The following is a 24958-nucleotide window of genomic DNA, read 5'->3' as shown; positions in this document are numbered from 1 at the left end:
CAAGACTAAGCTGAATGGTTTGGAGATGTTGGTAAACAAGCTTAGATAACACTGTTCAGGTCAGTGCGGCCGTTGGTAGTGCTCGTTGTGTATTGTGAACTGTTCTTTTTATTCTTCTGGGCTTTCCAAGCAATGCAGGTTAGTCATTATTAGCACCATTATAACATACATTTATTTATCTTTATATCAGTGAAATAATGCTACACTGGACATTTTGAGTATGTCTGGTGAACTTGAAGATTATACTGCAAAAACCTCGACCTCTTTTACATTGTAAGCGTCCATTGCATGTCGTGATCTTGAGAAGTTATCAGGACTAGGCATTTTTGTTGTTCTTGTGATACGCATTTATTTATTGTAAGTGCAATAAAATTTTTGATTTTGGAAATTTTCCAGTACAAAAATTGTAACTTTGCATGCCGCTTTGAGTCCTTGAAAAACTTGTGAGAGGTCCTGGAAAGTCCTTGAATTTTTCCTTTGGAAACCTGTACGAACCCTGCTTTATTTTCATGAAGGAGGTGCCACAACTACATATTCAGCTTGTTGCATGCTTGAGACAGTGGCTTCCTTAATTTTCCTTGAACAGAGTAATATAGTCGACAGTCACAAAATTTGTTTGAAATCGTATTGTGACATGACTAGTACTGCTGGGTATGAACCTGAAGGTGTTTCATTTCCATTGCTACTAGGAGGCTGTGACACAGGCAGAATCATATATTTATACAATCAAAACCGCATATATCGAACTCACAAAAAAAGACTGGAATTAGTTCAATATACCGGATAATTCGATATGCAACTTTTAAGAAAATTATTGTACATACAATGCAAATTTCGGGGCATAAGTTGGCTTCACGGCACTGCCTCATGATAATGTAAGGAAGACATTTTCAAGGCAATACACAGTTGTTATTCTTGAAATTTTGTATTTTTCCGTGGTTTCTAGTTGGAGATGTGGGGTTATATGCAAGAGCACGGTTGTACGTGAGAAAATACGGTATCAATATAAATTGCTCCTCAAAATCTTCATATGCAGAGGTGCGTACTCGTCGGGCTCCGGAAGCGTCAAGTCTGCGTTAGCCCTAATGTTGGCCTTGTTTTTCAGTATCATACTAAGCGTGCTTCTTGGGATTCTGTATGCAGCGGCAACATAAGGCTTCTTTTCCCCAAGTTTGACTGTGTTGATTATCACCAGCTTTGCGAAAAACAGCAGATTCTCCTCATTTACAGCATCCATCGTGTTAACAAAGGGAGCGGACAAGTGAACGGTGACCCCGTACCCGTACGGTGGGCCGGGTACCCAATGATGAGGAATCATGGGTGAAAGCATGTGGTGACATACGGTAGTTTCTGCTCGCTCCGCGCAGCGTCTTCCTAATCACAACGCTCAGTCTCCCAAGTGAATGTGCGAAAGTCCCCTTCCATGAGAAAATGCTAAATGTTTGTGAGAGAAAGCGAACTTCTTCGGGTGATTCCCGCTACCCAATGTTCAATATATCAAGTGCTCCTGCTATTTTTGTTCAATGTGGCTGCAGATTGCCCTATGCATTGACGTTAAAGCATTGCCGTAATAAAAAATAATTCGATATAAAGGATAATTCGATTTACCCCAGTTCAATATAGTGGGGTTTCACTGTATGCATATTATGCCATTTACAGCATATATATTAGACCATTGTACAGTGTCATGTTTACGTCCACTATTTGGAATCTTCTTTCCCATTAGAAAAACGGTTCGTTGAAAACTCATTGCCAAATATCATGGCACTGTTCGGCCATATCTGGCCCTTGTGCCAAATACTCAAGACGTACGTTTGTCAATCCTTCCTTCCGAATCTGACACGTCTGCTGGGTCACATGAGCTGTTCAGTCACGTGACCACATGAAATCTGCTTATTAAATGCTTTTTACCCCCTCACTTTAATGCGCAATAGTTGCGTGCTATTTTTCCTACATCATTCACCATGGCCATGTTGTTTTCAGGATGAAAGAATCAAATCCATGACCTCAGAGCTGGAGACGCTGCGGCGGGATCATCAGGAAAGTACACGTGAGCTCAGGGAAATGGTGGAAACAGTGCAACAACTGAAGGACCAAAACGCTCTCCTCAAAGCACAAAGAGGTTAGGGCGCACATAGCCGCCATGTTGTTCATCTATGGTTTGGAGTGGACACATACTGTACTTTTAGCAACCATTGAGCTGATTGATTCTATGGATGCTGTACCCTTTGCACTATTAAAACTACCAAGTTAAAATGAGCGAACAGCATATGTGTATTAGAGTTGGTAAGCACTTCTCAGCTACCAGTCTAAAAATTGTGGTGACTGGCTTCATGGTTTCAATTTTGAAACCACTTAGTAGTTCAACTGTGGCTCTTGGCTAATTCACATTGCATACCAGCACAGAGTTTTCAGCTGCCAAAAGCAGCTGAAACGAGTACATTCATGTAACATAAGTATTTGGAACAGGCCCCCATTTGGTAATGTTGCCATATATGTTGATAGGTGCGGCTCTGCGATGGTACCATTGAGGCAGTTATGCACTCATAATATATCCTGGATGCACAGGGTGCTGGTGCTCTGTCTGTCTCTTCCCTAGTTACTCTCTTGTTGCCTTGCACTAGCCATTCGCTGCAGGCATAAGATAATTTCTTACATTATTAATATATACCGGGTACCTCAGCTAACTATAGCCAGGGTTTAAAATATGCCGATGCACTTTATCACAATGCGAACAATTGCATTTTGCTGACTATTACAAAGAATAAGTCGCACTATTTATTTATTGTGTTCAGCTTTATCACTTTATATGCAAGCTTAATTAACCAACTTCTGAAGCAAAGAAGCTGGGCAAGAAATTCCCATTAGAAAGTTTAAGATAGGTTTGCATAACATCCAATTAGTGATTAGACAGTTTCTAACTTTCCATCTATTAGGTATTAGTGTTTTTCTGCTTCCTGCAGATCCCCGCAAAATACAAAAAAAACACCATGCGACATGCCCACTTGCATGCCATGGTTGCAGTTCTCCCTAATGTTTCGTGTGCAAACGACCGTAGTATTTGGCTGAATGCGCTGCCGCTTAAAGGCGGCAGGACAGTGACGATGGTGGTGGCTGTGCGATGACGAACATGTTGCTTGCAGCAGCACAAGCGATAACTGCTGTGTCTGCTTATCACTGTCATGAACCACCGCGAGGGAAGCATATCGTTTGCACGTGGAAAGTTAGGGAACACTGCATACACGGCGCGCAAGCGGGCATATCACGTGGTATTTTTTTATTTCGTGGGCATCTGCCTAAAGGACAACACTAATAACTAATACTTGAGCAACTGAGCACAAGATGAAGCACCTCGCAGCATGGCTAGCTTAAATTTAATGTGAACTACCTACAACAGCTTACGTTAAGAATTTGTATTGGCTGCCATGATCACTGTGTGTGCTCTCTGCTGTGTGTGCGGCATATGTGTGTCACTGTGTTATGTGATGACATGGCCAGCTCTGTTTACAGTAAAACCTCCCTGGTACCGCCTTTCTCCGTGCTCTCTGAAACCCAAACTACGACTGGGTGCTAGAAAAGTCTCATAATAATTAATCATTGTTTGCTTGAGCAAACGAGGACTTGAGCCATGATAAGTGGGTCATTGGTTAATTGATGCAATAGAAATAATAAGATGCACAATTTTTTGTCAGTGCTACTCTAAGTTATTAAAACAATTTGCATCGTAAAAAAAATTTCAGCCAATATATTTCACCATTGGTTAAAAAAAAAGTGCTCATAAGGTGTTAACACAGCTACTTTTGTCAATGTTCAATCAAGAAGAGTTGTGTAAAGCAGTAAGGTTTGCAGCAGGTTTCAGTTTGATGCATTTCCACCAATTCTAAATCATTGCTACAGCATTTGGTTATATTCTGGAGGCGCGCTCTTCTGGTAATGGTGGATAGCTTGCGTGCATGTTTATTATTTAATCGTAAGCCACTGTTATCGACCAAACAAGATGCTGCTGCTAATATGGCCATGAAGTTTAATAATGATATGGACGAGCTGGCTAGGCAGCTCAAGTTGAGGCCTCAAGATTTAAACATTTTTTTCAGTGGCGGCTGGTGGTGGCCAAGGGGATAGCAAGAGCCCCAGTCCTGAACTAGACCAGACCAAGAGAGAGCTTGAAGACCTTCGAAAACAGCACGAGCGGGTGTTGCAGGAACTGGTGAGGCTTTTATGTCTCCTAGCGATTTAGTATCTGATATAATCTGTGACACTCTCCCTCGGAAATTGTTACATTTGAGGACAACTTTCTGTGGCACTAAAGGTAAACTACGGAGGCAAAGTGCATAAGCAAAAGTCCCTTTGAAAAAATGTCCTGCATTTGTCTACATGCCTTAAAGTTGTGTAGTTAGCTTTAACTTTATGTGGTGAACCTGCACTGAGTAATGTTCTTGCAGCTTTCTAATAAATGCAGTCCACATATGTTGTCATAACAAAGGCTAACTAAATTTTACAACCTTCAATTCAAGCCATGAAATGTTTTCAGTATAATACGAAGTCATTTTAAACGCTTCGTAATGTCCAAAGGTTGGCCATATCATGGCCTCTCATGCCATTTTATTCATTGACAAGGTAGATAAGCAGAGTTTTAGTAATTCTCAAATTTTCAACTGGGTTTTTGTTTAGCACCATAATTTCGTGGCATCTGTGCTGCTGGCTTTTGCTTAATACAGTACCCTTCTGGGCTTCTTTTTTTCTTCAAGCACTTTCTAAACTAACAAAACTTGCCATGCCATATGTTATGAGTATGTTTTATTATTATTATTATTATTATTATTATTATTATTATTATTATTATTATTATTATTATTATTATTATTATTATTATTATTATTATTATTATTATTGCTTTCTGTACATTTATTTCAAAGTCTGCTCCTGAAACACTTTTCCAGTTTTCTAAGTAATCATCAAATGACCTCAGTATCAGAGTTTATTGCCTCACAAATGGATAACCACAAAAGCTTTTTTAATCCGTCGAAATACGGGTGCGTTACAGGGATTTGTCGCATGCTTAGAGCGCTTTGTCTCTTCTTTTGTCCCTATAAGCATGCCGGAAGCTATGTAGGTGGGGATGGTGAAGGGGCAAGACGTTATGTCGGCACGTGTCATGAACTTGCTCTTCTCTTCTTTTTTTTCTGTAAAGGTGTTCGCTCACTTTTGGTGGAATTGCGTTGCACACTAGTATTGCCACTGTGTAAATTAGCATACTATAGAGCGCTGCGCCAGAATGTGGTGGCACTCTGTGGTGACTGCGGTAATTATGCAGCACAAGAATGCTTGATCGTGCGATATTGGCTGGGCTCTGCGAGCACACGGTGCACACTGGCATTGTCCTGCATCAGCTTCACCGGGCGATAGTAGCCAAATCTAGATAGTGCATTGTCAAGCGAATCCAATGAGCTGTACACCAAGTGATATCTGGGAAGATATCTTGCTTGTGAGGCATGTACGTAAAAGAGACAAAGCATGCGTACCGGTGGTTTTGGAAAGAACAATATACATTGGTGAGTATTGCTTTAGCGGCCGTAGTGCAAGACGAGTGACCAACTGAGGCATGAAGTGTTTGAAACGGCATGGGCCTAGTTTGCACAAGATCTGCGGTGTTGGAACTTGGCATTGCACACAGGTTGGCATTGCACACTAATCGATACAAGCGAGGCACAAAGGCGGAATATGCACTCGAACGTGCACACCTGAGTTCAGCAGACAGCAGTTTCTGGAAGTGCATCAACTTCAGCCTGTGTATTTAAGTAACTACAACAACTATATATTATAAACTATGATAATAGCAACCAGCCTATCTGTTCCAGGCACTGCTCTTGATTTATGTCAGCTCTTGGCCATTTAGCAGAAATCTGCTAAATGACAAAATACTATCCCCTTCAGGCACGAATTATGATGCACTGTTTGCAAATGTCACAAATTTGCACAACGTAATTCTAAGGCACGCAATATTACATTCCAAGAAAGAAAGTAAAAAGCAGTATGCTGTTGTGTGTGAGTTTTGCTAATTAATGTTAATTAGAGGATAACTGAATATGTATTTAATTACTCTGCAGTCAGTGATGTTCCATTTTTATATAAGAATAAGGAAATTGTTGGCTCAAAATGCATGCGCAATTGGTTTTTGGTTGTGTTCATTTCGTGTGGAGAAAAGTAATACTTATGACGTTGGTCCTGGAACGTGGCATGTTGAGCGACTCATTGATCACGTTAGTGCCTTCACCAAAATGATCAGTTACGGTCATACTTAGCACATTGAGGTTAAGTCAAGACACGTTGACTATGCAGAAGGTTCACTTGATGCTATGCGCAATGTATCTTGCCCTTTCTTCCCGACTAGTCCAAAAAACTGGCAAAAACAAGTAGCGTCCACATATGTGGACGTTGCGCCTGAAGGGGATATAGCAGCAGCTGCTAGCTTTGAAGAGAGTGAGGACAGGACTCTGTATGAAGAGAGGGCACTTGAGAAAGTGGCAGCTTCGCATTCCGCTTGTAAACTCTACATGCCGCACATGACTACAAAAATTTGGCTGAGCTGTTCATAGCAGTGTTTGCTGTTGATAGAATGTGTTTATTCACCAAGCCCGAGGGGTCCTTCAGGATCCCTTTAACTGGAACTTTTTCCTCTACTATTGGTCTCTTGACTCTCTTAACCTCTGGCTATTTCTTAACCTCTTACCTTTAACATTTAACACTTAACATTTAACACTGCCCTCCTTCATATTATATGCCTTGAGTGTGCTAATCCCACTCCACATTGCAGGAAACCTTGAAGGCAGAAAAGGTGAGCCAGGCAAAGGAGGCTGCCAGCGCACCATCTTCCGAAGCAGTTGCGGCTACTGCAGCTGACCCATCACTGAAGGCCGAGCTTGATTCTGCCAAGGAGCGAATTGCAGCTCTCGAATCAGAGGTGTCTTCACTTCGTGAGGCTAGTGAACTTCTCAAGGTGGGCCCTTTTTTTTGTAAGCGTGCTTAATTTAGTTAAATATTTGCAGCCTTTCTGGAGAGTTCGCTGTCGGGCTAGCACTTATTGGTAAGAATGAAACAGTGCCAAGTACAGTGCAAAGGTAGACAGACACATTGCAGTCTCTGTTTCCCCATTTTTTTGCTCTTTCTGTACTTGATATAATTGGCACAATTGAGCAGGTCACTTATACAAATGAGGATATTATATGAGGATATTATAGTGAAAAAAGAATGATTCATTGTGGACTGCTTGCTTGTGTCATCTTGAGGCTGCTGTTGTAAACAGGAATCTTACGGCCGCAGTCGGCATTGCAAATCTTGCTCTAGCTGGTTTGGTAGTGCTTGTTCTTCCTGTAACTTCTTGGTAAGCCAATTTTGCTCAGTTTTACCTACCCCTCACCTTAATTCTAAGATGCTAGGTTAGAACTTTTTGTTGTAATATATGTAACAACCTTTGGCTGAATGTGCCATGAAACAGTACTGCCGTAAAACACATACTCTTTCTTTCTTTTTTCTTTTTGCCTGTAGCACATTAAAGAAATATTACTACTATGTAAAACATTCTGTCATGAATGTCACCATTTGAGTGCCCAGATTGGCAGCCTGTAGTAATTTGTACAGTTTAATGTGTAATTAACAAAGTTACTTTAATAGTTTCTTAGTTCTTTACCTTAGTTTGGGAAAGCAAATAAAATCCATACAAGACAGAAGTGCAGAGTTATGTGGAGGTTTAGAGTCTAATAGGGAATGTTGCTGTAGCCAATGTTTCAACAAGGGGGCATGTCTACGTTAGGGCAGCCTTTGGCAGACATAGCCCAATAAAGCACACAGATAATGAAGCCAAGGAAAGTATTCTGTCTAGTTTTTAATCAAAATGTAGTAATTGTAAGATAAAGGTAAATTAAAGTGGACACTAAAGCAACTTGTTGTCGGTGGGATATGAACCCACAAGTTTTGCATAGCATGCACGTGTGGTGCAGTAGCAATTGTACTACAGTAGTAGCTGTGCCCTATTCCACTTTGTTGGCTATTTCTGTATGTGTAACCCTGGGACTGTTGGCCAACACCTCTCATGGCCACGGTGACAAGTGTGGAAGATTCTTTTTTGCCCAGTGGCATCACATCGTATCGGAACTTTACGAGCTGCCAGCTTGTAGACCCTTGCTACATATCCACAGAACCCTATATATAGCAGATAGAGGTGGTTTAAGGTTAGGAAGGATGCTAATTTCTGTGTCATGCCCCCTTATACAACCCTAATTAACAGCCGTTTTTTGTTGTAGACATGCATTAAAATGCTGTAATGAACTTTTGACTAACAAACATGCAAATTTTGATCACAAGTCCCAATACCTGTTAATCCAAAGAGCACTTGTCTTTTGTAGTAATTAACACGGGCCCAGAACAAGGAGTGTGAAATAAACAGAGAATGATGATAACAGATTTACTATTTATTTTGTGTACATCACTCTCGATGCACCGTGCACAATTAGTTAGCCCCCTTCCCGTGACAAATGATTGGAAACGTACACCTTTGTCTTTGGGGTTGAGGCTTCACTGGTCAAGGGCAGCAGGGCAGCGGCGAGCACGCTGTTCCTTGCCAGTTGCATGTGGGAACCAGTTGCACAGCTTACTCATACCATAAGTGCAGTGTTCCACAGCTTTTTCTTTTTTTTTGACTTCGTTCAGCATAGTAGTAAATGTGCCTTGGAAGAAAAGTTGACTTAAAGGCAAAGGCCCCACGGGCCTTTCTAAAAGAAGCTCTCTGGACTAGAGTGCCTCCTCTACTGTTGCAAATCCTAGTGAGCACCTGCTCAAAGTCATATGTACAGCAACAGCATGTGTGCATTATATTCCCATGAAACGTCTGTTAACCTAATGGAAAAGTTTACGGAGATGTTTGCATGCACAAGATTTAGCCATGATATATTGGTGTATGTATTAGTGGTTTGTAATATGTGTGTGTGTGTGTGTGTGTGTGTGTGTGCGCCGTGCAGAAAGAGAAGGAGGTGTCAGAGGAAGAGCTGCAGACTCTGCGGAAAGAGCAAGAGGATCTTCTTGTGATGCTCACGGAGCAGGACACAAAAATCGTCAAACTCAAATCCAAGTTCAAAGAGCTCGGGGTGGAGGTACACTGGACTCTTCCTACATAGATTGCTATAGTGACGTGGAACTTGATGCATAAACCTCACTTCAAGACCTCTGCTTTGCACATTCTTCTGCATCCTTCCTCTGTTGCAACTAACTGTTTGTTTGTTCCTTGTTTTCTTCCCTACCAAATATACTGCTTCCTTTGTCTTGTGTCATGTGTTGGTTGCATGGTGGCTGTGGCAGAATCTTGATTTTGTGCCTGACATTTATGCAACAGCTCACACTGCTATATTGTACCTGATGCAATAACACAGAAACAACCAAGTACTTGGCAATTGTGGATGGGTTAATTTGGGCTTTAATGTGCTAATACAGCTTCTGGCACAGCGTGGCTGCAGTAATATGTTCACTTTTTCTTACCTTCCATCAAATTGTTGCATATTTATGTATGAAGAACAGTAACATAGCCAGAAATTTTTTTTGGCGGGTGGGGGGTTCAACCACACTTTATGTATGTTTGTGTGTGCATTTGTATCTATGCATGTACCTATATATACCAATGCAAAAATTTCAAAATTTTTGGGGAGAGGGGGGGATGTTTTGAACCCTCCCAGCACCTGGCTACGTACGCCACTGATGAAGATTGAATGGGGAATAAGAGGTTTGTGTATGCGTCTAGCTTTTTTGCAGTTATTAATTGAACATGCACTGGAACAGTGCTCACTATGAATGTCTATGTGCTAGCAAAAAAACTTTTTGTTAGCAAAGTGTTAAGAAAAGGACTGAAATTGATGCGCATGAACATTTTTAAGGTTTTTCTTGGTTGCACATTTCATCAGCCCTTTTTAGAATAATTTAAGTGGAGCATTTAATGGGACAAAATAGGCTACCTTGAACCTTCATTCCTTGTCCCCCTCTTTATTTTAATTCGCTTTCATTGCCCATGTGCCATAGTTGTAGTTGTAATTTTTTGCAATACTAGTTTAGTTTTGTATATTCATTTTCAATTTGTCCATAACATTTACTAGTTTTAGTAGCGACAGACTTTACGACTTTCATTACAGAATTCTTTTTTCTTTCTTTTCCTTGGCATGTCTTCTTTTGTTAGGAAATAACCTTTGCTGCTGAATTTACACTTGTGCACTGCTTTTAGGCTAAGGTTGGGTATACAAGCTTGCCTCATAATAGCATCATTAGTGGCATGACATGCTTAGCTGCTTAGGCATTTTATTTTGTAATATCTGCATTTATTCTGTGTTGCTGTTAAATTGGGAGCTTGTTGCAAATTTCTGAACAGCATGCTACATTTACTGCCTCATTTTGCAATGACCCTTTGTTTCCTGCTTCTTGAAATTTTCAGGCAGAACCAGATGCGGTGAGTGCTGTGCTTGTTTAACAAGATGGTAACAGTGGTGAAGGGAAGGCATGATGTAGGGAGGCATGTGGTGCAGTGAGCTGCTTTTTCTCTTAGACAAGAGGGTGGCAGCAAAAAAATGTCTTCAAAGCTACCATGTTTCTGCAGAAGTGTATTGGTGAAATAGTTCTAATGTTTAGCAAACTTTGCACTGCTACAGTTCTTTTATGAAAGCACTCTTCTTGTAGCACACATCTGTGGTGGATTCGTACAAGATGGTGGAGTAACAAATTTGTTGTTAGTCTCTTTCAGTCCATTGTGTGGCTCTCTTTGTGGTAAAACTGCAATGCGAGGTCTTCTTTGTTTGTGTCGTAACGATGGCTTGATGAGTGTTGCTATCCGTCATCCTCATTCACATTTTTTAAGCCATGATCTCTCACCTACATAACTCACATAAATGGCTGTGCTACAATTCAATGTGCAGGCAGGTGTAGTGAAAGACAAAGAATTAATTTGCGCTGTTGCTGGTTGGTTGCACCTTCTGTCCTTGCTTCTCGTTAAGAGGGACCTTTTGCTAAATTTATTAAGGCTTATTACAAAACATGCATCTTGTGTGTGTAGCAGGCAGCTATTTCCTTACAAAGCACAGGAAATCAATTCTACCAGTATTCTTCGGCGTGCTGTCATACATTATCAGTGCCATTGAACAAGACACACTGTGTGCATTGTGTAGCTATAGGAGCATGTACATATTTTAAGTTTTGGTTACTTTGCTTTGGTAGGTCAAGGCACTTTTTCGAATATCTGTTCATTGACTCTGTGCTCAGAGCGAAATACAAAGGCAAAAGAAAATTCCTTCTGTAACATGAGAACATAATTAATAGCAGTGTTTGTGTTGGCTCTTGTTACAACATATCAACAGTACCCTCTTATGCATTTTGCAAACCAAAAAAGAACATTCTCTGTTGCTGCCACTTTCTTAAAACTGTCACTTAAATTTTTGTGCTCCAAGCTAGTGCAGGGGTTGACTGACGGCTCAGGCCTTGCAGTCACACTGGCATGTTCAACATGAATGCACATAGTGTTTTGCAGCCTTTGGCTCTTTCTTTGTCACACACTTGAAGCGTTCCAGTGAAAATTGTCATTAATCCTGTTTTGTCGTCACCATGTCTGCTACATTCACTCACCCTGTGGTAGCACTGTTAGACTGTTGTCATGTTGTCAGAGGTCCACTATCAGCCAGCAGGACAACATGCACTGTGCAGCAATCAATGCAAGTAGCACGTACATGTTAATAACTAGTGCCTTGTACAGATTAGGGATGTTAACTATGTGCTCTGTGCACTGCAGCATCTTGTGTGCAATGATAAGTTGACAGATTTGTGGCACTTCTGCCAAATATTACAGAACCTTAAAGGCCTTTTACCAGATCTGGGCATTGAGAATAAATAAGCATCATTTATAGATACCACAACAGCTGAAAACAGCTGAAAATGAATGAAAAGTCAGTGTGTTCCTTCTTGGAAGAGCCACTCTCCCTGCCACCAGGCTGTCCACAGCTGTCACCTGTGCATCACACATACTACCAGCAGTGCACATATCAGGAATGTGAAAAAATAGGAAATTCCTTCGAATGCTGGACATGTAAAGCCACCAGTGGAAATGTAGCACTCGGCAAGGAGGGAAACGGGAAAAAAGAAAAGGAAATAAGGGATGTGAAGGAAACAATCTGCTAGCCCTTAGCTCCTACATGTAAGACAGCACTGTGACATTGCTTGTGGTAAAGACCATGGGAGAGAGACTCTGCATTGGGAAAGTAGCCTCATACCATGGTGTCGTAGCATTCACTTTGTTTCAATCTGCAATAGTACAAAACCCTATGTAAAAGTTATTTCTGTGAAACAGACCCTAGGTGGAACCCTTTGTGCAAACAAGGGTTTCAATGGGACTGGGTGATATGCCTATTAAGAAAAGTGCGCATTAAATGCCAATACAATAGTGAAGCAAGTGCATGGTGTTTGCACAGAACACGGAGGCTGGTTATTTTTTGTTTTCATATTTTTTAATTCATCATATCTTTTAATATGGCAGTACTGCATTGTACAAATAGGTAGCTAACACGGGTATTTATATAAGTTTCCAAGGGAGATTTTCTTTCATTTATTATGCTCATTATTTCATTACAATCTTTTTTTTCTTGTTTGTATATACTGAAGTTCCATCACAAAACCACCACAAGTATTCATCTCCTTTGCAAATCCCAAGGTTGCAAATTGCACTCTTTAGTAATTTAGCTGCCGATTTTCTCCAACAGCAAAGACACAGTTCACTGTATCCGGAGGTATCTGGGTACTAATCCCATATGCTTTCTTTCCAATTCCTTGGATTTTGGTATTTGTTTGAGCATTGTTATGGCTCTTGTTTTACAGGCATTGAGTGCTGCTGTAATTTGTGGTCCCCATTTACAGTCTTGTAAACAAACATTACATGCAATACATATGGTATATTGTCACCAGGGAAAGCCCTCTTCAGCCCGGCCCATTATGAGTAAAGCCTAGCTGCTTTTTGTCTATAGATTAGTGGAAGACAGTGGCAGGCCATGAATACGACAAACTAATTCATGATGACACAACACAGCTCCAGCAGCATGTTCCTGTACATATATGCTTGGTTTATGTGCATGTGCAACATGTACCCGCAGCATGAGCACAAGGAATGGACCTGGAAGGCGAGGGGGTGGTTGCATTTTTTCCTTGCATAAGAATTATCTACCTGGAAAAATCATACCGCTAGGCATATCAGAATCTACACACTGCATATCTGCAGTCACAAGAAAAGTGTGTGCATGTTTTGTCTGTCATAGTCATAGCATCATAAGCACAAGTGCAGAACAAATGTAAAAGAATGCTGTACTACAACGATATGTAAAGTATAGCTGTTCATTTTTTTAGGACTACTAGTATTGGGAGACTTATCTAATCAGTACCCGATTCAGCTTTTTGTTTCAAACTTTGCAAATAAGTTGGAAATACGTGATGGACTATTTCTGCAGTCCCTAATTCAAAATACCAACTAAATGCTAACAGTTAAAAGAACTTTTTGGTTCTATAACAGCTGAGCAGCAGCAATTCTATTTCTGTGGTAAGGAAGGGCTTGATATATGATGGCTTGTTTGTCATACTTTTTCAAGAATGTTAAGTTATATCATCAAATGATATAAGCTGATTTAAAAATGTTTGCCTGCAATAGTATGCTGCTTTCATAAGTGCAGTCCTCTTTCTCGAAACTGGGCTTGCCATCTGTAGCACACTTGACAGCTATGCCTTGCTTAGCACGCTAACGTGGTCAAGCACTTTTTAAAACAGCCCTGAACCACCACTTCAGTTAGGTGAGCAAAAGCTTTCTGCAAGTAAAGCACCAAAGCTCTTGTTTGGTTTAGCTGATGCAGTCTTGAACACATATAGCAGGGCTTCGTGAAAAAAATATGGACAAAGAAAGCCAAGTGCACAGGACGGGTGCAAACTTCAACTGCAATTGAGAAATCCAAAGCAGCCCAATATGAATACCCATCCTCTCGACACGTGCTTATAAAAAAGATACATTATCAAAGCATTTACGAGAATTGTCATACTGCCATGATAAACATTATTATTATTTTTTTTTTTTGCCTTACAGTTGCATGATAGAAAAGGCAAGCGCTGGAAACACTCCAGATCGAAAGCCAAACAACAACCTTTACGATTGGGATATATGGAAGAACAATAATGTGCTTTTTTACATACCTAACTTGGCATTGGCATGTGCAGATACTGAAAGCCTGTAAAACGCGCTGTCAAGCAGGAACACTGGGTGTGATTATACAGAACCGTCTGAAAACTGCAGCTCCTTAGGAAACAAAGTCAGAGAAGGCATGCTTACGCATTTGTTAGTGCTAGCAATGAAGAAGGCTTCTAAATACCCTTTGAAGTCTGTCCTTAGATCTGTACAAGATGACTGTCTCCTTAAAATTCGACTGACACCCGCATCGCCTGCAGTGTACATCTAGGTGGCCACCCGTGTTGGAAGGAACAGCTAGTCTATGCTCTTACGCCCTCTCATTGAAGCATCTCATTGAAGCAGTGTCCTGCCTGTCCTATGTAGCAGCCGCCACAGGACAGGGGTATTTTGTACACCACACCTGTTACACACTAGATGGAGGGATCAACGTGCTGTTTGCCACAGGACAAACAGCACATAAGCATGCCTTCTCTGACTTCGCTTCCCAAGGAGCTGCAATGTTTAAGTCGTTTTGTATAATCGCGCCAAGTGCTCCTGTTTGACAACGCATTTTATCAGCTTCCAGTATCTGTGCATGCCAATGCCGAGTTAGGTTTGGTATTTTACAGATGCCCATTATTCTTGTTCCGTATAACCCTATCGTAAAGATTGTCGTTTGGCTTTCGATCTGGAGGGTTTCCTGTGCTTGCCTTTTCAGTCATTTGGCTGGTAGGCAAAAAAATAAAATAATAATAATAATAAAGCTTATCATGGCAGTGTCTCTGACAATTCTTGTAAGCCTTTTGATACTGTATCTTTTTTAAAGGCACGTGTCAAGATGATGTGTATTCATATTGGGGTGCTGTGGCTTTCTGAATTACAGTTGAAGTTTGTGCCCGTCCTGTGCACTTGCATTTGTTTGTCCGTGTTCTTTTCGCACAGCCCTGCAATAGGTGTGCAAGTATAGCACCTCAGTCAAGTTTCTTGTTTGCAAAGTGTGGAATTCCCAAGTGCATAGCCAGGGGTTGGCACACTGGACACGTGGCCGCACCCCACTGACACAGAAAGGGCACTGCTGCTCCTCTATTCAGAGGGCTTTGCCAGCTGTGGCGCTACTGGCAGACATCAGGCAACACCAGATCATATACCAGCCATTGATCCACCATTCTGACCATGAATTACCTGTGCACATAATTTTGCATGTGTGTGTGTGTGTGTGTGTGTGCCCTCTCATAACTATTAGGAATTCCTCAGAAATGGCGAAATAGTAGTCAAAACATCTTGTCCATCAAAGTCACTGCTTCTTTGTTGCATTTGGGCAGCTTTTTAGTGCAGCCATCTCAAAATGTGCTTGTCAATTCTCAGTGGAGGGTTCCAGGCATGATCTTTTCAATTCTTTAGAAATGTGTGGGCGACAGTGACAACAGGATGTATATCACCTCTAGGTTACTGTTGGTGTCGCTTGTGATGCCATTAAGTAAAGATTGTAATAAGCATGGCATGAAGAAATATGAAAAAGTCAGCTAAGCTCAACAGGTGGAGTATTGCTGCTAGTGGATGTGCTGACAATAAGGATGTGCTGACGAGGAATGGAAGAAATACATTGCACTTTTGTTCACATTTATAGTTTTCTAAAAGCACTGCACTCACTTCAGTGTTTCTAAAGTCTTGAAGCAGGGTGCTTCGGCACCTCTTAAATGCGAATGGATTTTTAAAATTTAATGCTGGTTCAACTGCTTTATTTTGTGATCACTGTGGGAGAGGCCTGCTGGCTTCCTTGGGGCACATCTGTTTGCTTTGTACACCCAAAATTTGAGGACAGCCACTTTGCTGTCGATAGTGTTCATCCTCTGCATAGGCACTCAAGACAGCCCTTTGTGTTAGTGTACGCATGCCTAGTGAAGAAGGTTATTACTAGCATAACACAAAAATATAGTAGATGGCACATATTGGGCAGTGTATCATTAGACAGATTAATGGGGCCATATCCAACTGCACTGCCATACCTGAAAAGTTATGTGTGTTCGTGATATTACAGATTGCACTTTTCCTCTGGTTTTTGTTTAATAAGGTGGGGTGAGGATTAGTGCAGTGTCTAAGGTAATGATCTGGAAATTGAGGTAAGTGGAAAGGCATTGCTGTTCGTTCCTGAATACACCGAAGCAGTCCTTGGAGTGCTCTTGCACTTGTCCCATTTTGCATGCAACCTTTGCAGGTTCCCGATCTTGGTGAAAGTGACGAAGATTTGGGCAGCGACCTTGGAGAGGCAGAGGATCTTGTTGTGGTTGGCGAGCCAAATGAGGAAGTGTGACTACTGCACCAGTAATGGCACTGAAAGTTGCATAGACTGTAAACAAAACAGCTGTTGCTTGTACAAAATTGCTTTATTTACTTTTTTCTCTTCACTGAAAAAAGGGTGGGAGGTTGGGCTGTGAGGAAATAGATACACATTATAATAAGTTTTTTTTTTTTCCACATTTTGCAAGACTGACCTGCTGCTACATCAAATGCTTGTGGTGATGGCCCTGAGCTATGAGCGACAAGGTCTTCTTGGTTAATAAAGAAATATTTGTACATGTTGCATTGGTCTGTAGCTTCATACAAGAGTACAATATTTTAAGGCGAAAGCCTTAGACGTCTCATCAAATGCAAAAATTGACCGTCAGCGGCGTCAACACAAGTGATGCAAAAAATCATCACACGATAACGTCAAATGCATAACCCATGAAACGCAAAACCTCTATATAAAGCTCTATAACACATTTTATAAAACATTTTATAGAGGTTTCGTGTTTCGTGGGAAAGGACCCTGTGAGGTTTTTTTCATTGGCTGTGGTGTCTTAGAGAGCTGCTGCAGCTTTTCAGCAAGGGTGGCAATGAATGCTAAGCATACTGGAGCATTAGCTCATAGCTATGAAACTTCCTTGTACATCCAAGGCATCCCACATGTTATACAAGCTATACTCAGCGACAACTTATCTTGGCAGTGGAGCGAAGACTATGGAGGCGGGGCATCCACATATGTGGGTTACTACGCAAGTAGTTCGACAGCTCACAGCAGATTTCAGTTCCAGTTTCGGTTTTGCTTGCTCGCAGCGTTCGTCGACAATTTAGGCACCTTGCCCCAGCACAGACGTTGCAGATAACTTGCTTGGTCTGTTTTTACAGCCACTTTCTGTCACATTTCAAGTATATCTTTCTCGGAGAATGAAACTGTGAGTTCGCAGCCACACATGGTCCAGCCGGCATTGGGGATGCTATGTTTACTATGAGAACAGGCGCGCGGAAACGTAGTGGTGTCAAAGAAATGAAAAAAATAACAACAACCTAAAGTGTACAATAATCTTTTCACCAACGGCTTCCCACACTTGTTTTATTTTTATAATGAAGAAAGCTTTATTTATTTGAGCTAGGAAACTCTGAAGATTGGAAAATAAAAATATGTACTATTGCCTGCGCGTGCCAGGAAATAGTTCTGTAGCTACCACAGTGCTGCCAAGAAAAGTTGTCGCGAGTTATAGTTTTTGTGTGCATATTTTACGGCGAAAAAAAAAAAAAAGCCCAGCTGTGCAGCTTATTAAGAAGTAAACTTAGATACCTGCTCTTTCTGTGGATTAACATTGCACAATCCCACCGCTTGTGTTGTTCCGACCCATTGTGACAATCTGGGCTCATTCTTGCGTGCACACACACACTTGTACTTCAGCAATGTTAAGTACTGTCGAGTCACTGTTGACAGTGTACTAAAAGCAGTGCTGAAAATTGGGACAAATGTAACACACACATCACAGGACTAGTGTCCCTTCTGTTGTATTCCTTTCCTCCTTTTTTCCAGTGCTGTTTATGCCACATGTCAAGATGAACCAACTTGCCCAATCAAGGTTCACTGTTGACTCTTGGTGATGAGTGTATGAACACCAGCCAGATTCCCAATCATATGATAACTAGCACGACAATGTGCGTTATTGCAGCGAGACCTATTTCATAGAAGTCTAAAGAGCACCCCGACATTTCCCTGTAGCCTGAACAATAATGGGCGGCACGCATGACATGACCGAAATTAAGTTTTAGCTCCAGGACCTTTGAAATAAATTCAAGATTTGTTTGCTTACAACCGCGACATTGATCCTTTTGACCAAATGAAAGAATTTACCCTGCCCTTGAAAGAATTCCTTCGAAAGAATACAACCCTGCCCCGACATTTCCCTGTGGCCTGAACAATAATAGGCAGCACGCATGACATGACCGAAGTGAAGTTTTAGCTCCAGGACCTTTGAAATAAATTCAAGATTTGTTTGCTTACAACCGCGACATTGATACTTTTGTCCAAATGAAAGAATTTACCCTGCCCGTGAAAGAATTCCTTCGAAAGAATACAACCCTGCCCTGACATTTCCCTGTGGCCTGAACAATAATAGGCAGCACGCATGACATGACCGAAATGAAGTTTTAGCTCCAGGACATTTGAAATAAATTCAAGATTTGTTTGCTTACAACCGCGACATTGATCCTTTTGACCAAATGAAAGAATTTACCCTGCCCGTGAAAGAATTCCTTCGAAAGAATACAACCCTGCCCCGACATTTCCCTGTGGCCTGAACAATAATAGGCAGCACGCATGACATGACCGAAATGAAGTTTTAGCTCCAGGACATTTGGAATAAATTCAAGATTTGTTTGCTTACAACCGCGACATTGATCCTTTTGACCAAATGAAAGAATTTACCTTTCCCGTGAAAGAATTCCTTCGAAAGAATACAACCCTGCCCCGACACTTTCTGACCCTCAAGCGAATCTGCACTGCCAATGTTTGTCTAACATTAGCTTTCCTGTCCCGTGTACAAGTTTTCTAGAATTATGAGAGTGTTTAGAAATTTCAATTTTCCTAGGATGTACCCCGAGCTTGGAGTGGTCAAGTAAATATTCCTACTTGCTACAGCTCCGAGCACTTCCCCAGTTGCAGGTTAGTTGCCTTGAGAAATGGGTGCCTCATCCTTCAGCAACACAGCTCTCTTTACTTTGTTTATACTCGTGATGTTTTCCATGAAAAGAGTAAGGGAGTACTTTGCCTACTTTCTCCCTCGTGATGTCACAGCTGCAAGAGCAACACCTGCATCTGAATACCAGTTTGACCAATGTTGCTCATCTGGACCCGGTACCAGTATGGAGTACTCTGCTGCATGCAGTCGGGATGTCTCGTTTGGTGCGGCCCTTTAACAAGGTTGGCCCTGCAGTCAGTGCACTATAGTTAGTTTCTAGGAGTGGCATGCAAGCCCTTCCATCAATTAATGAATGGGATATCAGCAACAAAGCACAGTAATATTCTCAATAGATTGTTGCAGCTTCTTGGGGAAATTCACCAACAGAACTCCCTTCTTATCAAAAAAAAAAAAAAAAAAAACTTGTCATTTGCTTTTAGCACACACAACTCCTTTAGTCTGAGTCTGTGCCCACATTCCAAAGAATTCGTTTTTGTCGTGGGACTGTAACACTAAATCCTTGTCGCATAAATACTAGTTCTGAAAATCTGACTCACTGTGTAAAAAAAATATTTTATCTCCACAAGCTGCCTTTTTAGCTGTCAAAACTTTGCTGCAATCATCATTTTCAAGTCATTGTGGCTAATTCCACAAACTCTCACACAATATTCCCAGGTATGTAGCAATACTTTTGCCTGATGTTCTGCTATCCTCAACGATTATGTCATTGATGGCTCTCAGGCATTTTCAATATTTACAAAGGCATGCAGGAATACACTGTCCACTGGGTTTCTCCCTGTCAACACTGAAATGATTGGCTTCACTATTGGCAATGCAATGTTTAATGCATGTGAAAGGCTACTATGTTGCAAACTTGTAACATTTTATAGTGGATACACTTTGCACCTCTACCACAGCAAAGCACACGTGATTATAGCGCTCAGTTTTTCTGGAGGTTCACTTATGGTAACAACAGATCTAAATAAGGATGATAAGCTGGACACTTAAGCAGCCAATTTTTACACCATTTAATAACACAGATTGGCATATACCTAGCTGTTCACAACTAGCTTAACTTTTTCTATGCAAGGCTCACTAATCAGCACAGCACTTGCACCAAACTGCATTTATCAATATCGAACTTCGGCTTAACAAAAGCAATGGAAGCAACGTACAACATTCACTTGGACAAGTAAACAAGAACATTGAACTGCACAAGGATGCCAGTTAAAAGATTTATAAAGATCCTAGATATGGTTTCTGCTTTTTAAAAAATACTTTTGAATGTTTCCAGATATTCAGCAGCCCTTTTGCATCGTTTTTTTCCCTCCTTTTTACAAGGACATCAGGGAACAGTATGCACGGGTGCAATGTGTATCTGGTAACAACTAAAAGTTGTGTGTATGTGAAGAATAAAGAAGCAAGCTAGCAATTCCTGGAGAATGGAATGGTCCACAGTGCAGCAACAAAACAAAAAATGGATCACCTGAATTTATTAGGCAATTATTTTGCCTTGCTACAAAGTGCATTGGTTCTGTTCTGCTCAATTGAAGTAAACTACTAGTATAATTCCCTAGAACTTAGCTGCGCTCATTTAGGTCTTGTCCTTTTAGGTCCTTACCAAGTGGACACAGCAGAAAAACTTTTAGCACGCACTTTTCCCCAATATCCCAGACGGTACAATATCATTACATACCACATGAAAGCGCTCTTACAAGTAAGATGCATCCAGATGCAGTTCCTTCAAGTGTGCACCAAGTATCTCACTTTAAGGAATTGTTTGCAATTTCAAGAATTAAGATACGAATGCCTGACGAACGAACGTACGTGGAAAAAGCGGCGCTTGTTTTTCAGCGTTTACGGCGACTGCGAACACGTATTACAACCAAGGAGGTTTTCCTTCGTTACCACACAGACTACAATACTAAAGTGAGCTCACTTTAACAATACTTCACGATACATGACAAAGTTTTACTGGTTTTACTTCGTCTCGGATTCACGCAGTAGCACCACTACAATAAACTTCGTAGCACGTTATTCTGGCTAAAGCCCCTCCATGCGTTTTCCGCCGGCTAGTAGACGCGATGGAGGGGCTTTAATTCTGGCATTGCCCTTCATCTTAGCAATTCCTGCTGCACTCTTATAACAGATTGCTGTACATCACTCAACACGCCAATCACACTCATCTTGCTGTAACCAAGCGCATCTGGTTAATACAAGTGTTGCCACAGAACACCCGCAAAGTAGCCGCAATACCCACCGCGAGTGGAAACCTCCATTTCGAACACACGTTCTTCCACATGTTTCTTCACAAGCATCAAAAGTGAAACCAAATCTCCATTACGAAGATTGGTGTTACCACGTAATGGTTAGCTGGAAAACGCTTCAGCTTCTTGGCGTTTGTGAACAAAAGCAAATGTTTCGAATGAAAATGTCTAAATTGCAGACTTTCGCTTGGTACTTGATAACAATATAGCAGAACACAAAACTAGCACAAAATTATATAAACACTAATTTTTTTTCACTCACAGATGCAGAAAAAAACTTCAAAAAATTTTCCGGGTGCCTCTTAGTTGTTAGTTTATATCTGTAAAACGTTACAAAAACATTAGCGTTTCCAAACTTTTCATCTAGAAACAATGATATATGCGGTCCCAAAGTTAGCAGATTTTTGCGTTTTATCAAGGTTGCCTAAATTTAACGCCATTTTTTCCCTAGATAAAGACAAGTTGGCAGATTTTGGTGTATATCAATGTTGCCAAATTTTCGTTCACGTCTATAATTTCTTCAATATTTCACAAATTCCCTAGGTATTTGAGGACTAAATACATTGCTATAAACTTCAGTAATATGGACATCGATTGCATATCAAGTTTGATGAAACAAATAATTCCATGCACGGTGTGTCGTCGTGGTGCTGCGTTGCCCAGCAACATTTACGCTAGCCATTCGCGCCAACGTAAATGTTGCCTCGCAACATGCCTCACTACAGACACCACATTGAATTACATACAACATGCACATACGTCGATTCCAGACCAAATGGATAATGCAAAAACCAAATTTGAAACGTACACAAGCCAGCAGTGCAAAGCGCACAGGATGACAGAAACGAAGATTAACACTGCGCTGAGAATTTTCTTTCATTTTTTTTTACATCCGTTTGCCGTCGTCCCCACGATCTTAGCCACGCTTTAACGCAGTTCTTGTTACATACTTACAGCACCATTCGTGAACTTTGGGCATTCATTTCACTGAAAGTACATGACAAGATTATCGCATTATCACTTATTGGCGTAGACATGTATATCGTACACGCCAACCAATCGACTTCGTTCGGCGTTTTGTTCACGCTAAAAGATGTTTTGTCACCTAGTATCATGCATTGTTGCCATAATATGTTCCGTCCTATTTAACGTTGCCTAAACTGGGCTAATATCCGCTTTTGCAAGCATTCCCGCTACATTCAAAACCAATATGTTTTACAATGCTGCTTGAAAGTTCTTACATATTTAGGCAACGAAGCTTGGATACACGCAGCAACATTCTTCGAAAGCCGCTCGGTTGGCGCTACATTTCTGAAGGTTGCCAAATATATCGTGACATTTGCAACAAATCGAGCGCTCGAGCTACCATGAACTCGCGTCATGCGTCCCAGGGTATCGGGGGGTACAAGTGAGACAACACCACAGAGTAAATGAAAAATGCGAGAAAATCACTGTACTCCTGACCTTCGAAGATGAGCAAGTGCCTGCAGTTACGAGAAATGCGCCCGAACAGTCTTCGGGAAATGGGATGATGTTGATAAATACGTAGCATTAAAAGTCCGTTGCAGATGTTTCTCTGCTTCCATTGTACCACAGACACTTCCGACAAACCTCAGCTTGTGGCAGCAAGCGACCATTTCGCCCTTGCCAACGAGAAAGTGTCCCCAGTAGCGGCTTCATCGGAAAACCCAGTCACCGCCGGTCCCTTTGCTGTTGAGGCCCACAGAAAAATATCCCTTCCTTTCCCTGTTGTTGGGCGCGGATTCCCCTAGGCCGAATACGCACGCGTGACCGGCGCATGTTCCCAGAGTTTGGCGTAAATTTTGCGAAGTGTTAATCAGTGCTACACTCTAATCAGTCCTCAAATGCGCCACGTGCCAACTTAGGTGATGTAGCCTGATGATCAATGCACCTCAATCAATCGCATGTTGGAAAAAAAAAAAAAAAGCGGGCTCGTGTAGAATGTTATCTAGGAGCACCTTCACTAGGTTAATTTAGCCGGTGTAAAACGCTGGTTCGTGATCCAGCGCTGTTTTCGATACGCGAAACGACATGGAAACGTTGGAATGTATTAAAAAAAGTTTCACCATGCAGTGATTTTCACTCACTTTCTGTGGTGCTAAAAGCACCTCAGCACCGTTTTAGTAACCTGCCCATGAAACACAAAACATCTATGAAACGTCTTTAAAACGTTTAAAACCTCTATAAACCTCATGTGGGTGGTACCATGCACATGTGGTTTGAATCTGGCCATATATGGCACATTTGCATAGGTTCTTGGGGATATATGCTGATATGCCACAAATGAATAGTTATTTCTGTAATGATGGTAACGCTAACAATCGGAAGTGGTTGTGTGCGTCTCTAATGAAGCTCGAAGCCAGCGAGTCCATGGTGAAGTTTGTTTCACCGCGCAATGAAAACATGTTCTATGCAAGAAGTACACGCGAACTTACGTTAACAAAAATAAAATGAAAGCTGTACAATATAGCCTCTTCGTCATACATTTTTCACGCGCGGCACTGTGAAGTAGTACACGTAGTACTTCTAGCTGCAATTGTTCTGCTGATTGCACAGGCTACTGACGAGCGTGTGTGTGTGTCTGTGTGTGTGTGTGTGTGTGTGTTTGATGCGTCAGTTTAGTTTCTGTGCCAGATATCTGGGATTTTCAAGCCTCGACCTTTGCCCTTGGCGATCATGGTGCTTTGTGCACTCACTTCCTAAACATGCTTGTCTTGACCTCTAAAACGTGCACAGCCTCCAGGGGCGTAGCCAAGGGGGGGGGGGGGGGGGGGGGGGGGGGAGGTTTAAACCACCCCGAAATTTTTCAGTTTTGCTTGCGTATATAGGCACGCACACATACATACACACGCACGAACATACATAAAGTATGGTTGAACCCCCCCCCCCCCCCGAAAAAATTTCTGGCTACGGCCCCTGACAGCCTCCATGTGTGGACTTTTAGGAAAAGTGAGAATTTTCAAGGCTGCAGAAATAGCATCATTTCTGCAGCCTGAAATATTTTGACTGCATTCACTTAGTATCCTAAGTGAGAGAAGGACAAATTTAAGGTTGGAAAGTGCATGCATGAATAAAAGCACACGGTGCTCTTCCAAAATTCATTTTCTCCTTTGTTCCTTGCAGGCTGTCTTTTTTTCACTGATATGTCACTATATAATACATATCGCCAGTAGGGGTGTGCGAATATTCCGAAATTTCGAATAAAGAATTGAATATAGCGTTCTATTCGATTCGGTACTCTAATCAAATAGTATATACATATTAGAAAGGTCCGAATATTTTTCTCATAATTTTTTAAATAATTGCACCGATGAAGAAACCTCAAAGGAACTAAACGTTGAAACGGAGAGAGGTAACAGTTCTTATTTTAATCAACGAGTTACCTAAATGCATGCAGCCCAAGGTTTTATGGGGCTATATCGATGCTATATTGATCACAGAATGAAAGCATTTTTCCTTAAACCTCCAGTGTC

The 24958-nt window shown here is 41.3% G+C and overlaps 1 protein-coding gene and 1 long non-coding RNA gene across 4 annotated transcripts in view; one reads left to right on the top strand and one right to left on the bottom strand.

Annotated features, from left to right (window-relative positions):
• The window catches only part of LOC119399847 (general vesicular transport factor p115), a 69625-nt gene extending 52826 nt beyond the window's left edge, over nucleotides 1-16799 (top strand). The window contains exons 15-20 of one of the 2 annotated variants that reach the window (XM_037666715.1): nucleotides 1984-2122; nucleotides 4095-4207; nucleotides 6815-6997; nucleotides 9015-9146; nucleotides 10469-10483; nucleotides 16434-16799. In XM_037666715.1, coding sequence (XP_037522643.1) covers nucleotides 1984-2122; nucleotides 4095-4207; nucleotides 6815-6997; nucleotides 9015-9146; nucleotides 10469-10483; nucleotides 16434-16529 — 678 coding nt within the window. In that variant the 3' untranslated portion in view covers nucleotides 16530-16799. The remainder of the gene's footprint in view (nucleotides 1-1983; nucleotides 2123-4094; nucleotides 4208-6814; nucleotides 6998-9014; nucleotides 9147-10468; nucleotides 10484-16433) is intronic. The other variant, XM_037666725.1, reaches the window with a different exon arrangement.
• Nucleotides 16584-23058, bottom strand: LOC119399858 (uncharacterized). Of its 2 annotated transcripts, none has more exons than XR_007416597.1 (3): nucleotides 22929-23058; nucleotides 18681-19446; nucleotides 16584-18489 (listed from the first exon to the last, which is right to left on the bottom strand). It is a non-coding gene; the product is annotated as an uncharacterized LOC119399858 (long non-coding RNA). The 2 variants fall into 2 exon arrangements; XR_007416595.1 differs by lacking the exon at nucleotides 22929-23058 and adding an exon at nucleotides 21458-22795.
• Nucleotides 23059-24958: the final 1900 nt, after the last annotated feature.

The sequence above is a fragment of the Rhipicephalus sanguineus genome, chromosome 1, assembly GCF_013339695.2.
Source record: "Rhipicephalus sanguineus isolate Rsan-2018 chromosome 1, BIME_Rsan_1.4, whole genome shotgun sequence".
Taxonomy (NCBI): domain Eukaryota; kingdom Metazoa; phylum Arthropoda; class Arachnida; order Ixodida; family Ixodidae; genus Rhipicephalus; species Rhipicephalus sanguineus.
This window is presented reverse-complemented; position numbering and strand designations above follow the sequence as displayed.